The 18,644-nt window shown below is 45.8% G+C and overlaps 1 protein-coding gene across 5 annotated transcripts in view; it reads right to left on the bottom strand.

Annotated features, from left to right (window-relative positions):
- RNF20 (ring finger protein 20) overlaps window positions 1–18,394 on the bottom strand; it is a 22,491-nt gene extending 4,097 nt beyond the window's left edge. The window contains exons 1-17 of one of the 5 annotated variants that reach the window (XM_034773900.1): window positions 18,325–18,394; window positions 16,755–16,808; window positions 14,082–14,242; window positions 13,684–13,851; window positions 13,432–13,579; window positions 13,074–13,256; window positions 11,841–11,959; window positions 11,334–11,480; window positions 10,992–11,069; window positions 10,513–10,632; window positions 9,257–9,436; window positions 8,874–9,009; window positions 5,784–5,905; window positions 4,984–5,372; window positions 4,290–4,407; window positions 1,886–2,035; window positions 466–678 (exon numbers count right to left, since the gene is read on the bottom strand). In XM_034773900.1, coding sequence (XP_034629791.1) covers window positions 466–678; window positions 1,886–2,035; window positions 4,290–4,407; window positions 4,984–5,372; window positions 5,784–5,905; window positions 8,874–9,009; window positions 9,257–9,436; window positions 10,513–10,632; window positions 10,992–11,069; window positions 11,334–11,480; window positions 11,841–11,959; window positions 13,074–13,256; window positions 13,432–13,579; window positions 13,684–13,851; window positions 14,082–14,210 — 2,400 coding nt within the window. In that variant the 5' untranslated portion in view covers window positions 14,211–14,242; window positions 16,755–16,808; window positions 18,325–18,394. Of the gene's footprint in view, window positions 1–465; window positions 679–1,885; window positions 2,036–4,289; window positions 4,408–4,983; window positions 5,373–5,783; window positions 5,906–8,873; window positions 9,010–9,256; window positions 9,437–10,512; window positions 10,633–10,991; window positions 11,070–11,333; window positions 11,481–11,840; window positions 11,960–13,073; window positions 13,257–13,431; window positions 13,580–13,683; window positions 13,852–14,081; window positions 14,243–16,754; window positions 16,809–17,480; window positions 17,798–18,316 lie in introns of those variants that run through there. The other 4 variants (XM_034773901.1, XM_034773902.1, XM_034773903.1 and 1 more) reach the window with 4 other exon arrangements.
- Between the last annotated feature and the right edge of the window lie 250 nt (window positions 18,395–18,644).

The following is an 18,644-nucleotide window of genomic DNA, read 5'->3' as shown; positions in this document are numbered from 1 at the left end:
GGGGGGGGGGGGGGGGGGGGGGGGGGGGGGGGGGGGGGGAGGCACAGAGGAACGTTCAGGGGGGCACGGAGGGAGCGCCATCCAGCCCCACCCCGCCCCCAGCTCTGCTCCGGCCCCACCCCCACCCCCAGCCCCAGCTCTGCACCTGGCCCCGTCCTCAGCCTCATCTCTGCACCCAGCTGCAGCTGCACTCCTGCCCCTACAACTCCACTCCCGGCCCCACTCCCAATCCCAGAACTGCCCCTCAGCGGTGGACCCCTTCCCCCCTCCACCTCGGGAGCCGTGGCCCTGCTCCAGTGGGGACAGGGGCAAAGGGAGGGACAACTCTGAAAACTTTGGGGACCACTGGCATCTTTCAATACACCATTGAAGAGGTTTAAAACAAATCTAAGCAGCAGCTTGTCCTGATCCATTGGGGGAGTATCCCTACCCAGCCTGTTTTCCCATCACCCCTCTTCTGGTTACCTGCGTCTTCAGGGTCAGGACCTGGTCTGCCAGCTCCTCCTTCTCCTCCTTCAGTAGTTTATGGATCTGGTTTGACTTGATGCGTTCTGACATCAGCTTGAAGTTGGCATCATCCTTCTCCCGCAACTGCTGCATAAGGCGAATGTTCTGCTCTTGCATATCCTCGAAGGCTTGTCCAGTGACATCCATTTCTGAAAGCAGGGCCTCTTCTTCCTAGAACAGAGATGGAAACACACTGTAATTGGAATCTCTTTCCCCCTCCACTATAGGGCGCTGAAACACCAATACCCCCTACCTTTATTTTAAGAAACAGAATTTAGTGATAGTGAAAGATGCAGATCAACATCCTGGAGAATGATAACCTCCCTTTACCCAAACAACAGGTAACACCACTGAACTGAAGGATGCTCCACTAGGGGACAGATGGTAGTTCAATCTCCACAGGCATTCAGTCCTTGATCTCTGTGCTAGGAAAGCCAACAAAGGTAAAAGTTGGCTCTAATAATTGTTACATTGCCACCTTTCCACTAGGAACTAGACAGAGACCAGTGACCTGTTTAAAATTAGTTGAGGAACAGCCATCAGATGGTAACATCTTTGGGCTGAATTTGAATTGAGGTCAATTAATCTAAAAGTCAATGGCTCCATAGCTCATTACGGCTCCCCTGAGCCATCCAGCCCCCCTTTAACAAATTCTGTCTTAAAATTCACAAAGGAAACAGGCAAGGTGGGATCAGAGATCTCCACTATTAACTGACAAGGAACAGGGACATGCCCCAAATACTGGTTCTCTAGTCACCCTCACACAATCCTGCTTTCGTAATGTAGGATTTTCCCATCAGCCAAAGTATCTGTTCCTTATACACTGGTACTTGTGTCACATAGACTACACCACTTGTTGCTATTTCTAAATCATATAAACTGTGGGCTTGTCTTTAATTCTGAAGTGAATTAAGATAAACAGAATGAAGGCCACTTTAATTCTGAATCAGAGTGGCCACACAGGAGTTTAATGCAGTTAACTAATCCACTATGCGTTCACAACTTTAGTTAATTTGGATTAATTTTCCTGAGTGTCCCTGTTTAGCCAAGCTCTATATAAATCAAGTGTATTTTAAAAATAAATCATCATCTTACCTCACCACAGACTGACCCTCCCCTCTCCTCACTCACCCCACGCATTACTCGCCTCAGCAGTGTTACTCTAGCCCGATGTGTGTGTATAGAAATTAACTCTTTCCTCACTCTGTCCCAGTTACACCATGATGATATTGCCTTACATGGTCCTGGGCAGAGTTGGAATATCATCTGGTGGAGGTGGTGGATGTGGGGTAGAAGTGCTCCATTCCAGCCATTTCCTGATAAGGTTTGCCCCACAAGAAGGCCTTACTAAGAGGACATTTCCATAAGCTCCTCTCACCTGCTTGGCCATGGCTAGTTTCTTCTGCAGATACTCAATCTGCTCCTCCACTGCCCGGATCTTCCGTAGGGCATCCTCATCTGCCATTTTTTTACTTTCTTTTTTCTCTTTGTCCTCCAGGTCCTTCACCCTCTGCCTCAGCTCATCCAGCTACAGCAAGGAAAAAGAGGGATGAGACGGGGTGGAGGGAAGAGCGAAAGAGCTCTGAGGCTAGGCAGGGAATAGAACAGCAAGAAGGACTCTGCTAAGGAATCAACCTTCCCCACAATTTTCCAACACCACAGAGAAACCTTTCTTAAAAAAAAAAAAAAAAAAAAAAAGGGAAAAAGACCCATTTTCTCATCTAGTCCAGTTCCCCAGCATGGTGTTAGGAGGTACCATGCTATTGGAGATGTTGCTGTAATAACTGGCCCATGAATTTACACTAACTAAACTTAAATGTGAAGAGCGAGAGCTGATTAGATTTCACAATAATCTATAACAACCAATGTTGATGGGAAAAGATGCAAAAGGGAAACAGATAGATTAAATTAATCCAAACAAAAAGGCCCACTGATATAATTCAAGGACTGTTAAAATCATGACTAGTAAACAAGAAAAGTTTGGGACTGGAAATCAATGGTCCAAAATTGGTGTGTTGGAAATTAGGCCTAATTGAGTGCAAAATAATAAGGGGATGGGCTATTCCAGCAATCACTCCCTTTGGGGTCCTCAAAAAGTCTTTGGGGCTAAAAATTAGCAAAGGCAAAGCAAAGGGGGACAACAGCTAACTGAAAGGAGAAGGAAAAGGAGAAAGCTTCACCATCAAAGCTGCCACCCGTGGTATCTCCTGGGAACCAAGGATCTATTGCAATACCACTGGGCCTTCATTGACCTAATCACAAGAGATGTCCCGACCAGACCAGGCCAAGAAAGGGATGCAAATGACATTGCCACCTTCACTGGCTCTGGCTAAATCCCAAACACTACCTGGGATATAAGACTGTCTCTCTCACACATGTCCTTTTCCTTCCCCACCTTTATTTCTTTTCTTTCCTAGCCCTCTTCTTTTTCCTGCTAACTGACAAGAGTCTGGTTTAGCCAGCCAAGAGTGCATATTTTGCAACACTGCTGTGAGCCTATAACCAGAGAGGCAACTAAAAGCAATGCCCTAAACAACCTGATACTGGAACAAATCTGCCAGATCGCTAAGCGGTTGATAAGACCTGATATACCTGTTTTACTTGCAGCCTTGCTGCTGAAAAAACTCACTACCAAAAACAGAAGCTGCATTTTCTATCATTGCTGTTCTCCCCACCACCTTGTTCATCTTGTCTTTCAGAAAATGGATTGAACTTTAACAGCAGCTGCAGCCCATCTCAACTAACTTCTTCTCTTTTCCCCAAAAGAACAGTTACTGCTATCTTTAATACCATCTAAACAACTGTCACATAGGGGGGTTTCCCTCTAGCTACGGGGAAAGGGAACAAGCTATGTTAAAATAAAAGCCTTACGTAATACTTTACATTTCAAATGCTTTCCCTTTTTCCCTGTATCTTTAATAAAAGGTTAAAAAAAGGGGTGTGCTTGCCATGGCCACTAGGCAGGCTGGAGGTCTCTGTATACCAAACCTTTTCTCAAAATGTGTAATATTGAACAGTGACAGGGTCATGTTAACACCTTTAACTCTTTGGGCCCATTTATTCCATCTACAGGATGAGATATAAACTGAATTCTTGACCAACATCACCATTAAAGATTCCATGACTCTTTCTTGTTAATAAGAGTAAATACATTAACCCTACTCTCCTGGTTAATCCTGTACAGATAATTACATTCTGCCTATCTACATTCCCTCTGCCACATCATTGGGATATAGTATCCTTCACTTTTAATCACAAATCTTTGTCTGATTATTTAGTTTAGTTTTAAATGCCTCAAGAGATGGGGCTTGTACCTTTTCCCTTGGGAGATTATTATTCCACAGGCAAACTGCACCATAATAAATGTCTCCCTAATCATTCAAGTTTAATTTTCATCCCAGTTCTACCCCTTCAGGGAGCCTTTTCCCCCTTGCTATTCAAACCACTCTATTACTTTTACACACACCAGAGCGCCAATAAGATACACATCATCATGCAGGATAGTAACATTACTTTGCCAAAAAGGTAGATGAGTGAATCATCAGTCAGGTGGACACCTCACAACCTCAACGATGAAGGACCATTCTAAGGCCAGTCCTCTGCCTGCACTCCCAGTCTGTCCCAACCTTAAGCTGTCTGACAGAGGAAGAAGGGGAGGGACATTCTGGAGTCCGGAAGAGGAAACAACAGCCCTACAACAAGCCTGAGGAGGGCATTTCAAGAACAGCCATTAGATGGTGAGGGGCAAGAGAAAAAGGAGGACCAAGATTGGACACTGTTACCTCAGCTTTGGCCTTCTTCTCAGCTGCCATGAGCTGAACCTTGTCTCTCTGCTCCTTTGGGGCCGAGCGGTACATATCTAACAGCAACTTCATCTCCTTCTGGCTCTCCTGGGCTTTCCTGGCAACCGTGAAAGAAAAGCACCAATTTGAATATTTGGGAGAAATGCTATGGTGTGATGCTGTCTGCCTGAACGCAAGAATGACATTCTCTTAGCATCTTCCAGCGTAGGCTCGTGTGTGACTACTGGGCTCATCTTACCCTGGGCACATGTACATACTGTACATGGAACAATGCAGAAACATACATCGGAGGATGAGCAGAGACATGCTAAAGTGGGCTCACACGAAGAAGGAAAGAGAGCAGCAGAGGAACTTACCTTGGTAGTAAACTCTAGACTTTCTCAGTGACTGATCCAAGACAAGGAGGAGTGTGGTCTTTGATTGGAAATCTGCACCTTACAGATATCTGCAACCAGTTAGGTTTGTTGATTGAGGAGGATCTAAATACCACCTCCACTATGTGTCCCTTGGGCACAATCATACCACCAGTGACCCACGGAAAGAGTTACCTTTACCAGAATTAAGACACTAGCTTTTGGAGTTAATCAGGGGTTTCTAGCTCTGCTCCCTGGACACCCCAGATTAGGGCACGATGCTGGAAAATAGAAACAAGAATTTCAACAGCACTTCTTACTTGAGATCAGCCTTCAGCTGCTTGATCACTTCAGCTTCTTTCTTCCTCCCATCCTCATGCTTCCCTTTCTCCTTGGTGGACTCTCTCTCCTTCTCAGACTCCTTCTGCTTCTGCTTCTCCCGCTCCCGTTCTTTCTCCTTCTCCTTTTCCCGCTCTCTCTCCTTCTCTTTCTCCTTCTCACGCTCCCTCTCCTTCTCCCGCCTCTCGCGCTCCCTCTCCTCTTCATCTCGCTTGGCCTTGGCATCACTGGCATCCTCGGGGGCAGCCTTGGGCACAGATGCCTGAGCAGAGGAATCATCAGGCTCCTGTTTGACCTCCGGTGGTTCCTCCTTGGTCTCTTCAGTGCTGGACTGGGACTGCAGGAGGGCACTCCCACTGCGGGAGCGAGTCTGGGGGGGGGGAAGGGGAGCAGTGGGGAAGAAACAAAGGGAAACCAATCAAGTGAATGGGAGAAGTTCTCAGCCAGAACACATTTCTCACTGCCAGCCCTGTAGGATTCCCTTGCATGTTTCCCTCCCAGATGCTATTGCCAATGCTTTTACAGAGCACAATGCAGCCATGGAGGGAGGTCCACTCTGTAGGAGGTGGAAATCCAAGAAGAGGCTTCTGCGTAGAGCCCGGTAGAAAACTGTGCAGTTTATCCCCTGGGGCCTGTTATGCTTTTCCCAAAGCCTGTGGCACCAGAGAGACATTTACACAGGCAAACTATGAGACAGACGGGTAGCCTATGCTTTGCTGTAGCAGGTTTTTCCTCCCTCTCCATCTTCCCCATTCTCTCCCAGGATCTCCAGCTCCGGTACCTTGCTCAGGTCGGACTGGGCCTCCCTCAACTTGCGCTTGTACCTCAGCACCTCCCCCTTCAGCTGGTGGTTGTGATTCTGGAGGCTGCTGATGAGGTGACGCATCTCCCGATTTATTGGACCTATTAAAAAAAAAAAAAAAAAAACACACACACACACAGGCTAGTTACCACAGGCCACAATCAGCTCTGCCCTCCAGACCTCAGAGTGTTTTTGTTGGTCTTTTGAAAAGACCTTCCATTGTATCAGTATATTTCTGGTAATGATGTACCCAGACTGAACGAAATGTGCCAGGGACAGGCATTGTCACAGAGAAAGACTCATCTCCCTGCTCCATGGCATGGTGGCTTGGACAACTGTACTGGTCCTATTTGCCACCATATCTTCTTACAAATCACCACTGTAGGTCTCTCTCAGCATCACTGCTTCACAGATTTCTTCTTCCTATCAAGAATCTGAGTATGGGAAGGCAGTGCTACCCCATCAGAAGTCTCTTATTTAAATGCTATTTAAAAATACCTTTTTGCCCCTCTCTGGTGGAAGTTATATATGCCAGGGTATAAGTCCAATTTCCTAGACAAAATCCCCTCTCTCAGAAAAAGAGCTTCCGATAGTGTAAGAGGGATATTCTCCCTACACAATCTCTCCACTGCCAGTAACCAACTAATTCCCAAACATACTGGAAATCCTTGTAAGAACATTTGGCCACAGCCAGAAAAACAGAAGATAACTTGATACCAGTTTATCTTATACGTCTAAGGAGCTTTTTTTCTGAGACAGAACAGTGCAAACAAGTATTTAACAAGAGCAGAGAAAGCTCCAAAGAAGGCATTCTGCTGAAATTATAGAAATGTCGGGCTAGAAGGGGCCTCAAGAGATCATTTAGTCCATCCCCCTGCCTGAAGCACCGCGACAGGCGTTAGTCCAACTGTGACTCCGGGAGCCCCTGGCAGAGTGTCCCCTCCAATAAAGTAACTCACATCGGGCCTGACAACTGTGTGTTGGGGCAAAGGTGTCATATAATGTATCATATGTAAACTGGTGACACACTGGTCCCAGAAATCACTGTGTATGTACAGGTTATGTACAAAGATTTATAGAGGTGCACTGAAAATATGTTTTTAAAATGTGTTTGGGAGGCATCGCATGAACCCAGCCTGCTCTAAACAAAGAAATGCGTCTTCGCTTGTCTGACTGGCTTGGTTACAGGCAGAGGACAATGAGTACCTTTGCATGCAAGGTAAAGGAATTCATCAAGCTAAACAAGCAGAGGAGACAACAGGTTAACAATCATACTGGGGGACAGAATCTGCACCCTAGAAAGCCTTCCTGGCTCCTGAGTCAGAGACAATGGACTTTGAGTAATATAAGGGGAGCAAAAAGATCTTTTAGTTATCCACCACTGAGGGGACATTGGGTACAGCACCCCTGTGGAAGTTGGATCCCCTAGCATGGAGGATTAGGGATGCTGACAACTTGATGTAAGAAAGAAAATTGCTTAGACAAAGATTGTAACTTGCTAAAATTAAGTTTTAAGTCACTAGAAAGCATGTTTTGTTTTGTTTTATTTGTAACCATATTTGTCTCTTTTATTCTTGCTTAGTATAACTTAAATCTCTGCTCTTTGTTAATAAACTTATTCTTGTTTTAGTACAAAACCATCTCGGGGCTGTATATTAAAGTTAAGTGTGAGTCCTCAGCTAATCTAACATGTTGTGATGTGTGCTCTGTCTGTCTCATTGGACGCAGCAAACTTAATTGCTGTGAGTGTCCTGTGAGAGGGACTGGACACTACTGGGAGACATCTTGGGGGAACTGGGATTCAGAGACTTGAAGAGTTTGCTGGCAAGGCAGACAGGCCGGAGTGTCAGGGAACTGACACACAACTTAGCAGGAGCAAAGCTCACACTCTTGCTAAGGCAGAGTGGTAACACAGTGGCTCACAGTTCTGCATGAACGGAGCATAATGTCACACCAACCTGTTCTTACAAGCCACCAAGAACAGGGATACCACAACCTCCTCAGGTAACCTGTTCCACTGCTTAACTATCCCTACAGTTGGAAAGGTTTTCCTAATATCTAACCTGAATCTCCCTTGCTGCAAACTGAGCCAATTGCTTCTTGTCCTACCCTCAGTGGACATGGAGAACACCTGATCATTTCCTCTTTATAACAGTCTTTTACATATTTGAAGACTGTTACATCCCCCATCAGCCTTCTCTTCTCTAGATTAAACATTCCCAATTAGTTCAACCTTTCCTCATATGCCATGTTTTCCAAACCTCTTACTTTTGTTGCTCTCCCCTGGGCTCTCTCCAGTTTGTTCACATCTTTCTTAAAGTGTGGTGCCCAAAACCAGACACAGTACTACCGCTGAGGCCTCATAGTGCCAAGTAGAACAATGATCCTTTGTATCTTACACCTGGAACTCCTGATAATATATTCCAGAATGACATTTGATTTTTTTGCAACAGCATCACACTCTTGACTCATGGTAGGTCTGATCCACTATAACTCCAGACCCTTTTCAGCAGTACTACCATCTAGCCAGTTATTCCCCATTTTGTAGTTGTGCATTTGATTTTTCCTTCCTAAGGCCTGGTCTACACTGTGGGGGAGGGGGGAAATCAATCTAAGTTATGCAACTTCAGCTATGTGAATAACGTAGCTGAAGTCGACATACTTAGATCGACTTACAGTGGTGCCTTCACCGTAGTGAAGTAAAAACCCGAGGGCGAATTTAACCAGGCCTGGCTAACTTGAATACATGTAAAATATCTATGATTTTTTTCATTTGTTCTTTGCGTATTCTTACCAAAGATCCTTATCCTTTGTTAATACTAATGATGTTAAGCATTTGGTCACAGTTAAAGTGAAGACTGGAAGTAAACACTTCAGCCTTCTCTGTGTCATCCATTATTTGCTCTCCTTCCCCATTAAATCGTGGACTAACACTTTCCTCCATCATTCTCTTACTTCTAATGTACTTTTAGAACCTCCTCTTATTGTCTATGTCCCTTGCTGGTCATGACTCGTTTTGTGCCTTAGCTTTCTGAAACGCAACCTCTGTTTACAAACAAAATTGGGTACCTGCTTGTTCATTGGCAGCAAGAGTCTGTTCAAACTCTATCCTCAGCATCTCGTACTCCTTGCGGACCTGTGCCAGAGTGTCCTCTAGCTGGATCACCTCTGTGCGCAGCTTCTTGTGGAGGCTGACCTCATCCCGCTGGGGAGCAAGAAGGGACACAGAGAGAGAGAGAGAGAGAGAGAGAGAGAGATAAGTGCTATGATCTAGGTGTCTCACATTTCCTCATCAACCTGCTTTTATAAAAGAGGAGAGGATTACTACCCTCCTAAAAAACCAGAAGAACAACTGAGCCTGCAAAGACAACTGCAGAGGGCTTGGTTCACGCCAGGGGCCAGTCAGAGGGGGAGATCTCAAAGAGGAGAAGATGGAGGAATGAGGTGGTTACCTCAATGAGTTCCACCTGGCGCTGGTGTGTGCTGCGAGTGCCGTGAAGCAGAGTGCGTGCCTCATCCAGATGTGCCTTCAGCTGGAGACTCTCATTATACAGGACCGAGAACTGGGACTGCATGCAGCGGTACTCAGGAGTCTCCTTCACAGCCTCTTCCACCGCCCTCCGCAACTCCACCTGGGCAGAGACATACAGTCCCATGAAGAAAAGGAGAGACGCGGAGAGGATAGAAATGTTACCTCAGAGTGGATTCCAAACACAGGGAGATAACAGAACTCCAAAGCCCATTCTCCTTCCACATCCTTTCTTTGACTAGATAGAATTTCCACAGGGCAAGGTAATGGCTTTGTGAACTATCCCATTGCAGGAATTTTTTTATCTGTATGAATTCAGTGCTGATTAAAGTTACTGGTTTAACAGCTTGGAGTCCAGAGACACCGCACAGACAGCAGCATTGTAAAACTTCCCTTCGCCACACAGCTAGCATGCCTGCCAGCTCTAGGAGTGAGAGAACTCATTCTCCTGGCTCACTCCATCTTCCTGTCACCCAGGCTGTCAGTTGGAGGAGAAGAGATTTCTATAATGTGGACTACCAAGAACCAGACTGAAATTGACAATTCATTTCACAGAGGCAGCAGTGCAAGCAATTTTGAAAAACAAACAAACAAAAAATAGGTCTTAAAAATGTAGTAGCATCAAGTTAGAACAGTTCTATGAGTCAGTTTGTTCCACCCATTGCAGAAACTCTAAAACCCCCTTTTCTCCTCTTTCACTTCCATTCACTAGAGACTCTCTCTCTCTCTCTGTCAGATAATTGGATTTGTTGAGCACTGAGCTCTGCATTAGTTCCCCGCAACCAAACTATGAGCTGGGGGGAAAAACGTAACCCCTGTCCTTCTGGGCAGTTATTAGTGTTGACAGGTGGTCACTGAAGATGCAGTGAATCAATAAAACCAACACACAGAACAGGAAACAGACATCTACGATTCCCTTTATTGACCACATGGTGTCACCATTATATCAAGAATGCCAGTCACAGCAAAACCCCAGGTTCCCATTAGCATCCCGGCCTATTGCATGTAAAATATCATCCAAGCACAGAGAATGTGCCTGAAACAGAGACAGAGACTGACCAGAAAATCTAGCTTCACAGAAGGTACTAAAGAGGTTTAACACAGATTCAACAGAGTGAAACAGAGAGGAGCCAATCACATCCATCCGTCTTCAGGCCCCCCAGAGAATTTTGCTCATACCTTCAGTTTATCATTCTGTGTCGTCACCTCTTCGAGATCCTGGCGCAATTTTTCCAGCTCACTGTGGCGGTTCCCAGCCAGCTCCTTGTTCTCCTCCAGCTCAGCGTTCATTTCCTCAAACTGAAGAAGAAACACAAGAGTTTTTTTTAATGTATTGAAAAAACCCATTTTGCATCTATCTACAGTACTCAAAATACCATAGTATCAGAGCACCTCACAGTCTTTAATGTTTTTATCCTCATAACTCTTGTGACATATATAGGACAGTGCTATTATCCTTGTTTTAGAGATTAGGAACTGATGCCCAGAGAAGCTAAGTGACTTGCCTGAGGTCACACAGGAAGTCTGTGGCATAGCAGGGGCTCAAATTCAGGCCTCCACAACCCTAGGCTACTGCCCTAACCACTGCACCACCCTTCTTTGCCTTCACCAATCAAAGCTTCCCCTCACCCCGCCAACCCCAGGGCCTTAGGTTTTACCTTGCGAGCATTGATGGTGATCGTACCCCCGTAGAGACTGCTCCCAGCGCCATATACCTTGTAACCTTTTGAATTCACCTGCAATGAGGATAAAGATTTTGTAACAAAAGTGTGTAGTGCTTGAATCCTGCCCCACTTCCTAAACCATTCATGCAAACAAAAGACAGTCAACTCCATCCTTAGCTCACGTCTATTAGCAGTGATTTAGTAAGGTAGAGGAAGGCTCCATAAAGATTCCCCTCTCTTTCTCTCAGCAATATTCCCTATGAAGATGTTAACAGGTGTTGCTGGGCTCCGAACTGCTCTAGCCCTGCATCTCCTTTCAAAGGGCTTGGCGATTACCCGTTCCAGCACATCAGCCAAGTGTCGGTTGAGCCGCTGCTCTCTCTTGCGGATCTTGTCAATATCCCACTGAAGGTCGTCGATCATGGTCTCCAGCACGCACACCCGCGACTCTGCCATCTCTACTTTCTCCTGCAACTTGGAGAACTGCAGCCAAGGGACAAAGGGGAGCATGGGTTAGGATAAGCAGCAGTGTTGGATTCACAGCCTTAGTTTATCAGTTTATTGCTCCAGTCAAGTTTGCCAGGTACTTTACCACATGATTCTGCTTCAGAATCACATAGAAGTACAGTGCACATTACAGTTCTCCAAAATTAATTCCTCCTCCCTTAACCTTTGCTCAGAACTTGAATTCTTCAGACTGAATCATCCCTGGTGCTCTACAGTTCAGCCTCTCGATGGCAATAACATGCTTCCTGGGCGACAGTAACCAGAATCGTTCAGTATTCCAGACAGGGCTCAAATAAGCACAAACACAAAGACAGATTCTGTTTTTCTTTCTTGTACCTCTTGAGACATGATTCGGTGCTTTTCCTGGAGTAGATCAGCCAGTTCCTGCAGCCGTCCATTTTCATGTGCAAGGTAGGAATTTAGTTCCTGGACTGCTTCATCCACCAATGACGCATCTGAAGGAAGGGGGTGAGGGGGGAATGAAAAGGGAGTCATGGACGAGTGTCTTCAATTCAGCAAGCAAAGGGGAAGGGGAAACACAATAAACCTATTTAGGATGGTGGAAAGAGAAAAGTGGAGGGGAATCTGAACGAAGACAGTTGCTCAACCCTTAATTCTTATCTATTATGCCATTTCAATTAGCAGGCTCCCAAATACCATGTGTACTGCGACATTTAGGCACCTCTGGACAGTGGGGAAAATTATGGACAGAGCAAGAATTCATTGTCTGTTGTGCAGAGCTGAGTGAGGCTTTCCTAAACATACAAACTCAGGACTTTTCAGGGAACAGAGCCTGAGAATTAAGTGAACCTGAGGTCATTTTTATTTTTAGGTGAAAGACATGGAAATCTCAGCTGCTTTTGCAGAATTTTTCTTGAGTTCATGTGAACCTTACACAAAGAACCTTTTCAAGGAATTAGCCCGTTTGGAATTTGCAATCTTCCCTCAGCGCTATGTGGTTACCATACATCTCTGTGTCAAATAGTTACAAACCCAAGGAATCAGACAGCTAACATCTTGTCCAGGTGAATTATTGCCTCAAACCACAAGGAATCCAAGAACTGTCCTCCAGCAGCCCACGTTGCTGGTGAATTGTGAAAGGAAGGAGGACGGTACCAGTTTCCATCATTTCCACTTTGAATATAATTTCCACACTGCTGCTCTTGGCAACAGCTTTTGTGTAGTGGCAGATTATGTCAGGGTTATATGGTTCCACTGGGACTTAAGTATTTCCAAGTGGATCAACAGGTGCCCTCCACTTAGACCCCACATACAAGGCACAGTTTTCAGCATTCAAGTAGTTTAACTATCTGAAGAAGGACTTTAGCACGGAGGGACAGATTTTCAACAGAGCTCAGCAGCCAACAGACCCCACTGTTCTCAAATAGGAGCTGATGGGTGCTGAGTGCTTTGGAAAACCTGGGCATTTCATTTTGATGCTTAAGTCTGAGAGGGAAAATCTGGCCCTTACCACTTACATGGCAAAAACTGGTTCATCCCTGACTCAATGTGTTAAGAAAGTTGGAATTTGCGAGCATAGGCCCTCACAGTCAACCGGCTCTGTCATACCTCCACTATTTAGCTTGTGAGACAGCATGTCCATCTTCTCCTGAAGCTTGTCATACTTTGTCACAATTTGGGCGACAGCTCGGCGGGAGGACTCCACACGCTCCTGCAGCTGAGACTCCATCTCCTCACTGGTACTGCTGGCCAGGGTAGCTAGGAAGGAGAATGCTGGCTCCAGCCCTTCCCCTGGGAGACAGAAGTGAAGGAAATGGACGAGTGTATATTTGTGTGTAGTGGGAGAAGTAGTCACCAGTGTCTGCAAATCATTCATTTTCCCAGAGGGCACAGAACATCAACACTTCCCTCAGTGAAGTCCATCTTCCCAAACTGCCACAGATAACTACATGGCACAAGGCCTCACCTCGCTCCCTCTCATCCTTACGTTCCTGATTGCTGTCTGAGTCTGGTTCTGGTTCTGGCACCACCAGGGCTTTTCGTTCAGACAGAAGGTCTCCAAGACCTTGCTCCAGGTCATAGCGTTTAAGAATGATGCGGATATTTTCATCAAACTGGAAGAAGGGACAATGAGAAGATACATAACTTGCATAGCATCAGAGTGAATGAGACAGGACAACAGAGAGGACAAGACAGCTCAACAGAGCATGCCACGAACCTGACTCCAGTAGCGGTTCACAATCAGCAGAGAGGCATCATCGGTGGCCTGCCGCCGCTCCAGCTTCTCAATATGCTCACGCAGCTCATCCTCGATGGCCTGCCGCTGGTCCAACATCTCCGCCAGCTTTCGGTTCTTGGTCTGCAGGGTCCGGATGTCCAGCTCCTCCTGTGCAGAGGTGAGAATCACATCAGTGCAGTTAATGCAGCACAGGCCTGTTCTATCCCTTTCTATAAAAGGGCCTTTGAGCAAGGTCTTTGGGCCTGGGTGAGGATGAAAACAAAATAACATGGTGGAGGCGAGGAGGTTGGTTGTATTACTTGCAGGACATGGCTGGGATTAATGAGCTGGGGGTCCATTAAGAAAGAGGTTGAGTGGGGTGCCATAGATATACATACCGTTGAGGAAACACCTCCTAACTTAATGGTCTCCACTGTGGTTCCTGAGTCTTCGACCCCTGCCTTTTTCTCTGGGGGCCCAGAAGGGCCAGGCTCTGTGGCCGCCCGCTTGTTGCCGATCCCAGACATTGTGGGTAAAGAGTGGAGATTCCCAGCTCTTCCTGAAACACAAAGAACAAGTTTAATAAACATCTACCCTCTAACCAGTACTATTTTAGGGATTTCTAACATGCCTATCACTATGGTATCTGCATGCCTTACACACCACAGGAACACAAAACAACAACAACAGATTGTATACACCAGAAATAGACCCCATGAAGGATTTAGAAGGTAAGAATTTAAAGTAAACATTACAAGAAATTGTCTGGGCTAGTATTATGAATGTCAAAACAATGTATGAGGAGATACTACAATAAAAAGAGATTACTCCAACAAGTTCAGAACAAATCCTTGAACCCTGTTAGTGCCTTAACGAAAGACTCTATTGCCTTCAATGGTCTTTGGGATCAGGCTCCTGGAGAGAATAGCCTAGAACATTAGAAGTAAATTAGAGCTTTGCAAGTGGATATGGTCATCTAACTTTGATATGTACATGCAAAGAAATCTAGGAATACTTTTTAAAATGTTTTGAGATCTACTGCTCAAAAGTGATATATAAGAGCTATGTGGTGTTTATTTTTTATTTTAACTGTAAGCTTTTTAGGATAGGGGCTGAGAAGACTGTCTCTTCTTTTTAGGATAGGGGCAGGTCACTGTCAAGACCTGAATATTTCTGATAATTTAAACTCTTTGGGCAAGGATTGCATCTTAGATATTTGTGCAGTGCTCAGAATAATGGGATTCCTATCTTGAATGACCTACTACAATATAGATATTTAAAAGTTAATTTCTCATATACAAATGTATTTTACTTGTTTCTCTCCATTTTTATTGTAATGGATCTTAAATAAAAGACTTAAAAAATGCACCAGTCATAAAAAATACCAACAAACAAGAACAGGGACAGAACTGCTTCATTTTTGATGGCTTACAAAAGAGGTCTCGGATGTGGCAGGGATTGGTACAGTAATGTTCCCCAGCAGGATTCTCACATTCTAATTCTGACCGGACTCAGGATTAAAGGGTTTGGTAACACTCCTCCTTATCCCCCATATGTCTACTGCACATTCGGACTCTATTACAACTGGGCAAGAAGGAAATGCTGTGGTTCAGGGCTGAGGTGCATGGGCAAAGCTCAGCAGCAGATCTTTTCATATCTGCCAACATCTGAAGGCTATAAATAGGAACACTGGAGAGAAAGTCTGAGGATATTCCTTTTAAATCCACTGAAACCTACTGCTTTTTACAAGCTTATTAATACTCCTTGACCTACATATTGAGAGAGGAAGGAGTGGAGACTGCCTGCTGCAAACACACCATAACTTGATTGAAATAGCCCGTGTAATCACAGAATTTCCCGATATCTTACCGTTTTAAAATGAAATGCGTGTGAATGGGTTAGGGGCCATTTGAACCTAGTGCAGGGGTTCTCAAACTGGGCATCTGGACCCCTCAGGGGGTCACGAGGTTATTACATGGGAGGGTCACAAGCTGTCAGCCTCCACCCCAAACCCTGCTTTGCCTCCAGCATTTATAATGGTGTAAAATATATTTCAAAGGTTTTTACTTTATAGGGGGCTCGCACTCAGAGGCTTACTATGTGAAAGAGGTTACCAGTACAAAAGTGAGAACCACTGACCTAGTGCTAGTGAAAGGCATTAGCTTAATGATCCTGAAGACTGAAATGAAAGCAGCAGCATGTTTCCCCACACTGTCCCACCTCTAAGCTGGTGGGACCACATCCAGATCCAAGAAAGCATAGGTCAGCCTCTGTGCCTGCTCAGTCCTTGGCCTCCCCACATCTTATTGCTTTTATAAAATGACCCTCAGTTGCATTTTTAAGAGAACTGTTAGATGAGCCTATGAGATTACATCAGGGAAGTGGCACCATAACAATCCTTATTGACCAAATTTCTCCCACCATAGTCAGATCCAAGCAGGGCCAGCTCCAGGCACCAGCTTAACAAGCAGGTGCTTGGGGCGGCCAAGGGAGAGGGGCGGCACCTGCGGCAATTCGGGGGCGGCAGGTCCCTCGCTCCCTCTGGAAGCGAAGGACCTGCCGCCACCAATCGCGATTGCGATCGCAGCTTTTTTTTTTTTTTTTTCTGCTTGGGGCGGCAGAAATGCTGGAGCCGGCCCTGGATCCAAGACAGCGGGAGTTGAGGGTGCTGGCCACTTGATATAAAGACAGGTAGAGACCCTACAAGTCCTACTGAATTGAAAGGAGATTCTAAGAGCAGGTTTTTACAGTTTGTCCATCTTATGAAGAATTTTGCGGTGGGTGTTTCAACAATATCTTTAAAGGGCCACTCTCCATTTTAATTTGGTCCCAAAATAATTTAAAAAATAATAATTTGCAAAACTCAAGACCACCATTTCTATTACAGGTTTCCCCCCCGACACTGGAATTTAAAAAAAACAAAAACAAACAAACCAATAAACATTTCCTGGAAATGTTTTTAACCCAAACACTGCAGCACTGTACTAGTGCAGGAGAACCTGCATGAAACAGACTAGTTAATTTTCAGGGCCAGATCCTCAGATGATGTAAATGGACACAGTTCAACTGACCTCTCTGATGCTGAGCCCATTCACAGGAGCTGAAGATGTGCCTCTACCTACAAGCTGAACAAAAGGAAAAGGTCAATAAAATGCATAGCATAAACAAATAGAGTTTTGAAACTTCTTTCCGTCTTAATCATTTACGGTGGTATTTCTAATACAGCTAAGGTATTAGGTTCCAAACCAGCAAACACTTGCTTTGCAAGCATATGTGAATAAAGTAATTTGGCATATGCATTAAAGCAGTGGTTCTCAACCAGGGCATGTGTACCCCTGGGGGTACGCAGAGGTCTTCCAGCGGGTACATCAGTTCATCTAGATATTTGCCTAATTTTACAACAGACTACATAAAAAGCATTAGCGATGTCAGTACAACCTAAAATTTCAAATGGAAAACGATTTGTTTATACTGCTCTATACACTATGCACTGAAACGTAAATATAATATTTATATTCCAATCGATTTATTTTATAATTATATGGTAAAAATGAGAAAGTAAGAAGTTTTTCAGTGGTAGTGTGCTGTGACACACTTGTATTTTTATGTCTGATTTTGTAAGCGAGTAGTTTTGAAGTGAGGTGAAACTTGGGGGTACACAAGACAAATCAGACTCCTGAAAGGGATACACTAGTCTGGAAAGGTTGAGAGCCACTGCATTTGCTCAATCAAAGCCTTATTTTGCAATATGCTCTTTTTTAAGTGACCCATTCAAGTGTCTCAGGTTTTGAAGTCACCTTCATACAGATAGTTACAGCAGGTCCACACAGCCCTTGAAATGTCCTTATAAAGAGCCTTGAAATGTCCAACATCTATAAGTTCAAGTCTCTCCCTCGCCCACTCCCTTCTCTCTCTAAAATTTGACTGAAGGAAGTTTTTCAGTTCCTTGTGTTTAACAATTTCCCCCTTTTTCAGCAGAGCATGCTTTTGTTATTTGGGTGATCCTTTTTCCGCAGAGAACATTGTTAACAAGAAACAACAAGAAACCAGAACCAACAGGCTGACAGGAAAAAAACACTCTAAGAAAATATCTGTGCATGCCCTCCTACCCTCAGATTCCCCACCACCACACATAGATAAGGGACTGACACCCCACAAACCCCACTGACAAATGACCCCACCCACTCAGACCAGAGACAGAGCTGATGCTGACCCCCAGCATACACAGACTAGGGACTGACCCCTACACACTCCAATGAACTGATACTCACCGCCACCCCAAGGTCGAGTCCCCCATCTCCTCTCCCTGACATTCCCCCCACACACACACCCCAGCATAGATGCCAAGTCCCCCTCCCCCGCCAACACTCCCCCTCCCTGCAAACCCACCCAGGGGCCAAGCTCCCCCCTCCCCCCCGACACTCCCCCTCCCTGCAAACCCACCAGGGGCCAAGCTCCCCCCTCCCCCCCGACACTCCCCCTCCCTGCAAACCCACCAGGGGCCAAGCTCCCCCCTCCCCCTCCCTGCAAACCCACCAGGGGCCAACCTCCCCCACGCTCCAGCCCAAGGGCCGGGTCCCACTTCTCCGCTCCCCACAGCCCAGCACCCCGGGACCGAGCCGCCCCCCGATACTCACTCACCCCCGTCCCGGCCACTGCGCCTCACCTCCGGCCTCCCACCCCTGACCCTGCAGGAAGCGGTCGGTGACAGCCGCTCAGCCAATCCCCGCCAGCTTCTCCCGTCGTTTGTCGCCCTCAGTAAACATGGCTGCCATCGCCCATGCCCGTCCATAGACTGGGAAGCCAGGCTGCCCTCAGTAAACATGGCTGCCATCGCCCATGCCCGTCCATAGGCTGGGAAGCCAGGCTGCCCTCAGTAAACATGGCTGCCAGCGCCCTTTGCCTTCCTTTGATAGGCTTTGCAGCCATTCTGCCCTTAGTTGCCATGGCTTCCATCTCTC

Source organism: Trachemys scripta, chromosome 6 (genome assembly GCF_013100865.1).
Source record: "Trachemys scripta elegans isolate TJP31775 chromosome 6, CAS_Tse_1.0, whole genome shotgun sequence".
Classification (NCBI taxonomy): Eukaryota; Metazoa; Chordata; order Testudines; family Emydidae; genus Trachemys; species Trachemys scripta.
This window is presented reverse-complemented; position numbering and strand designations above follow the sequence as displayed.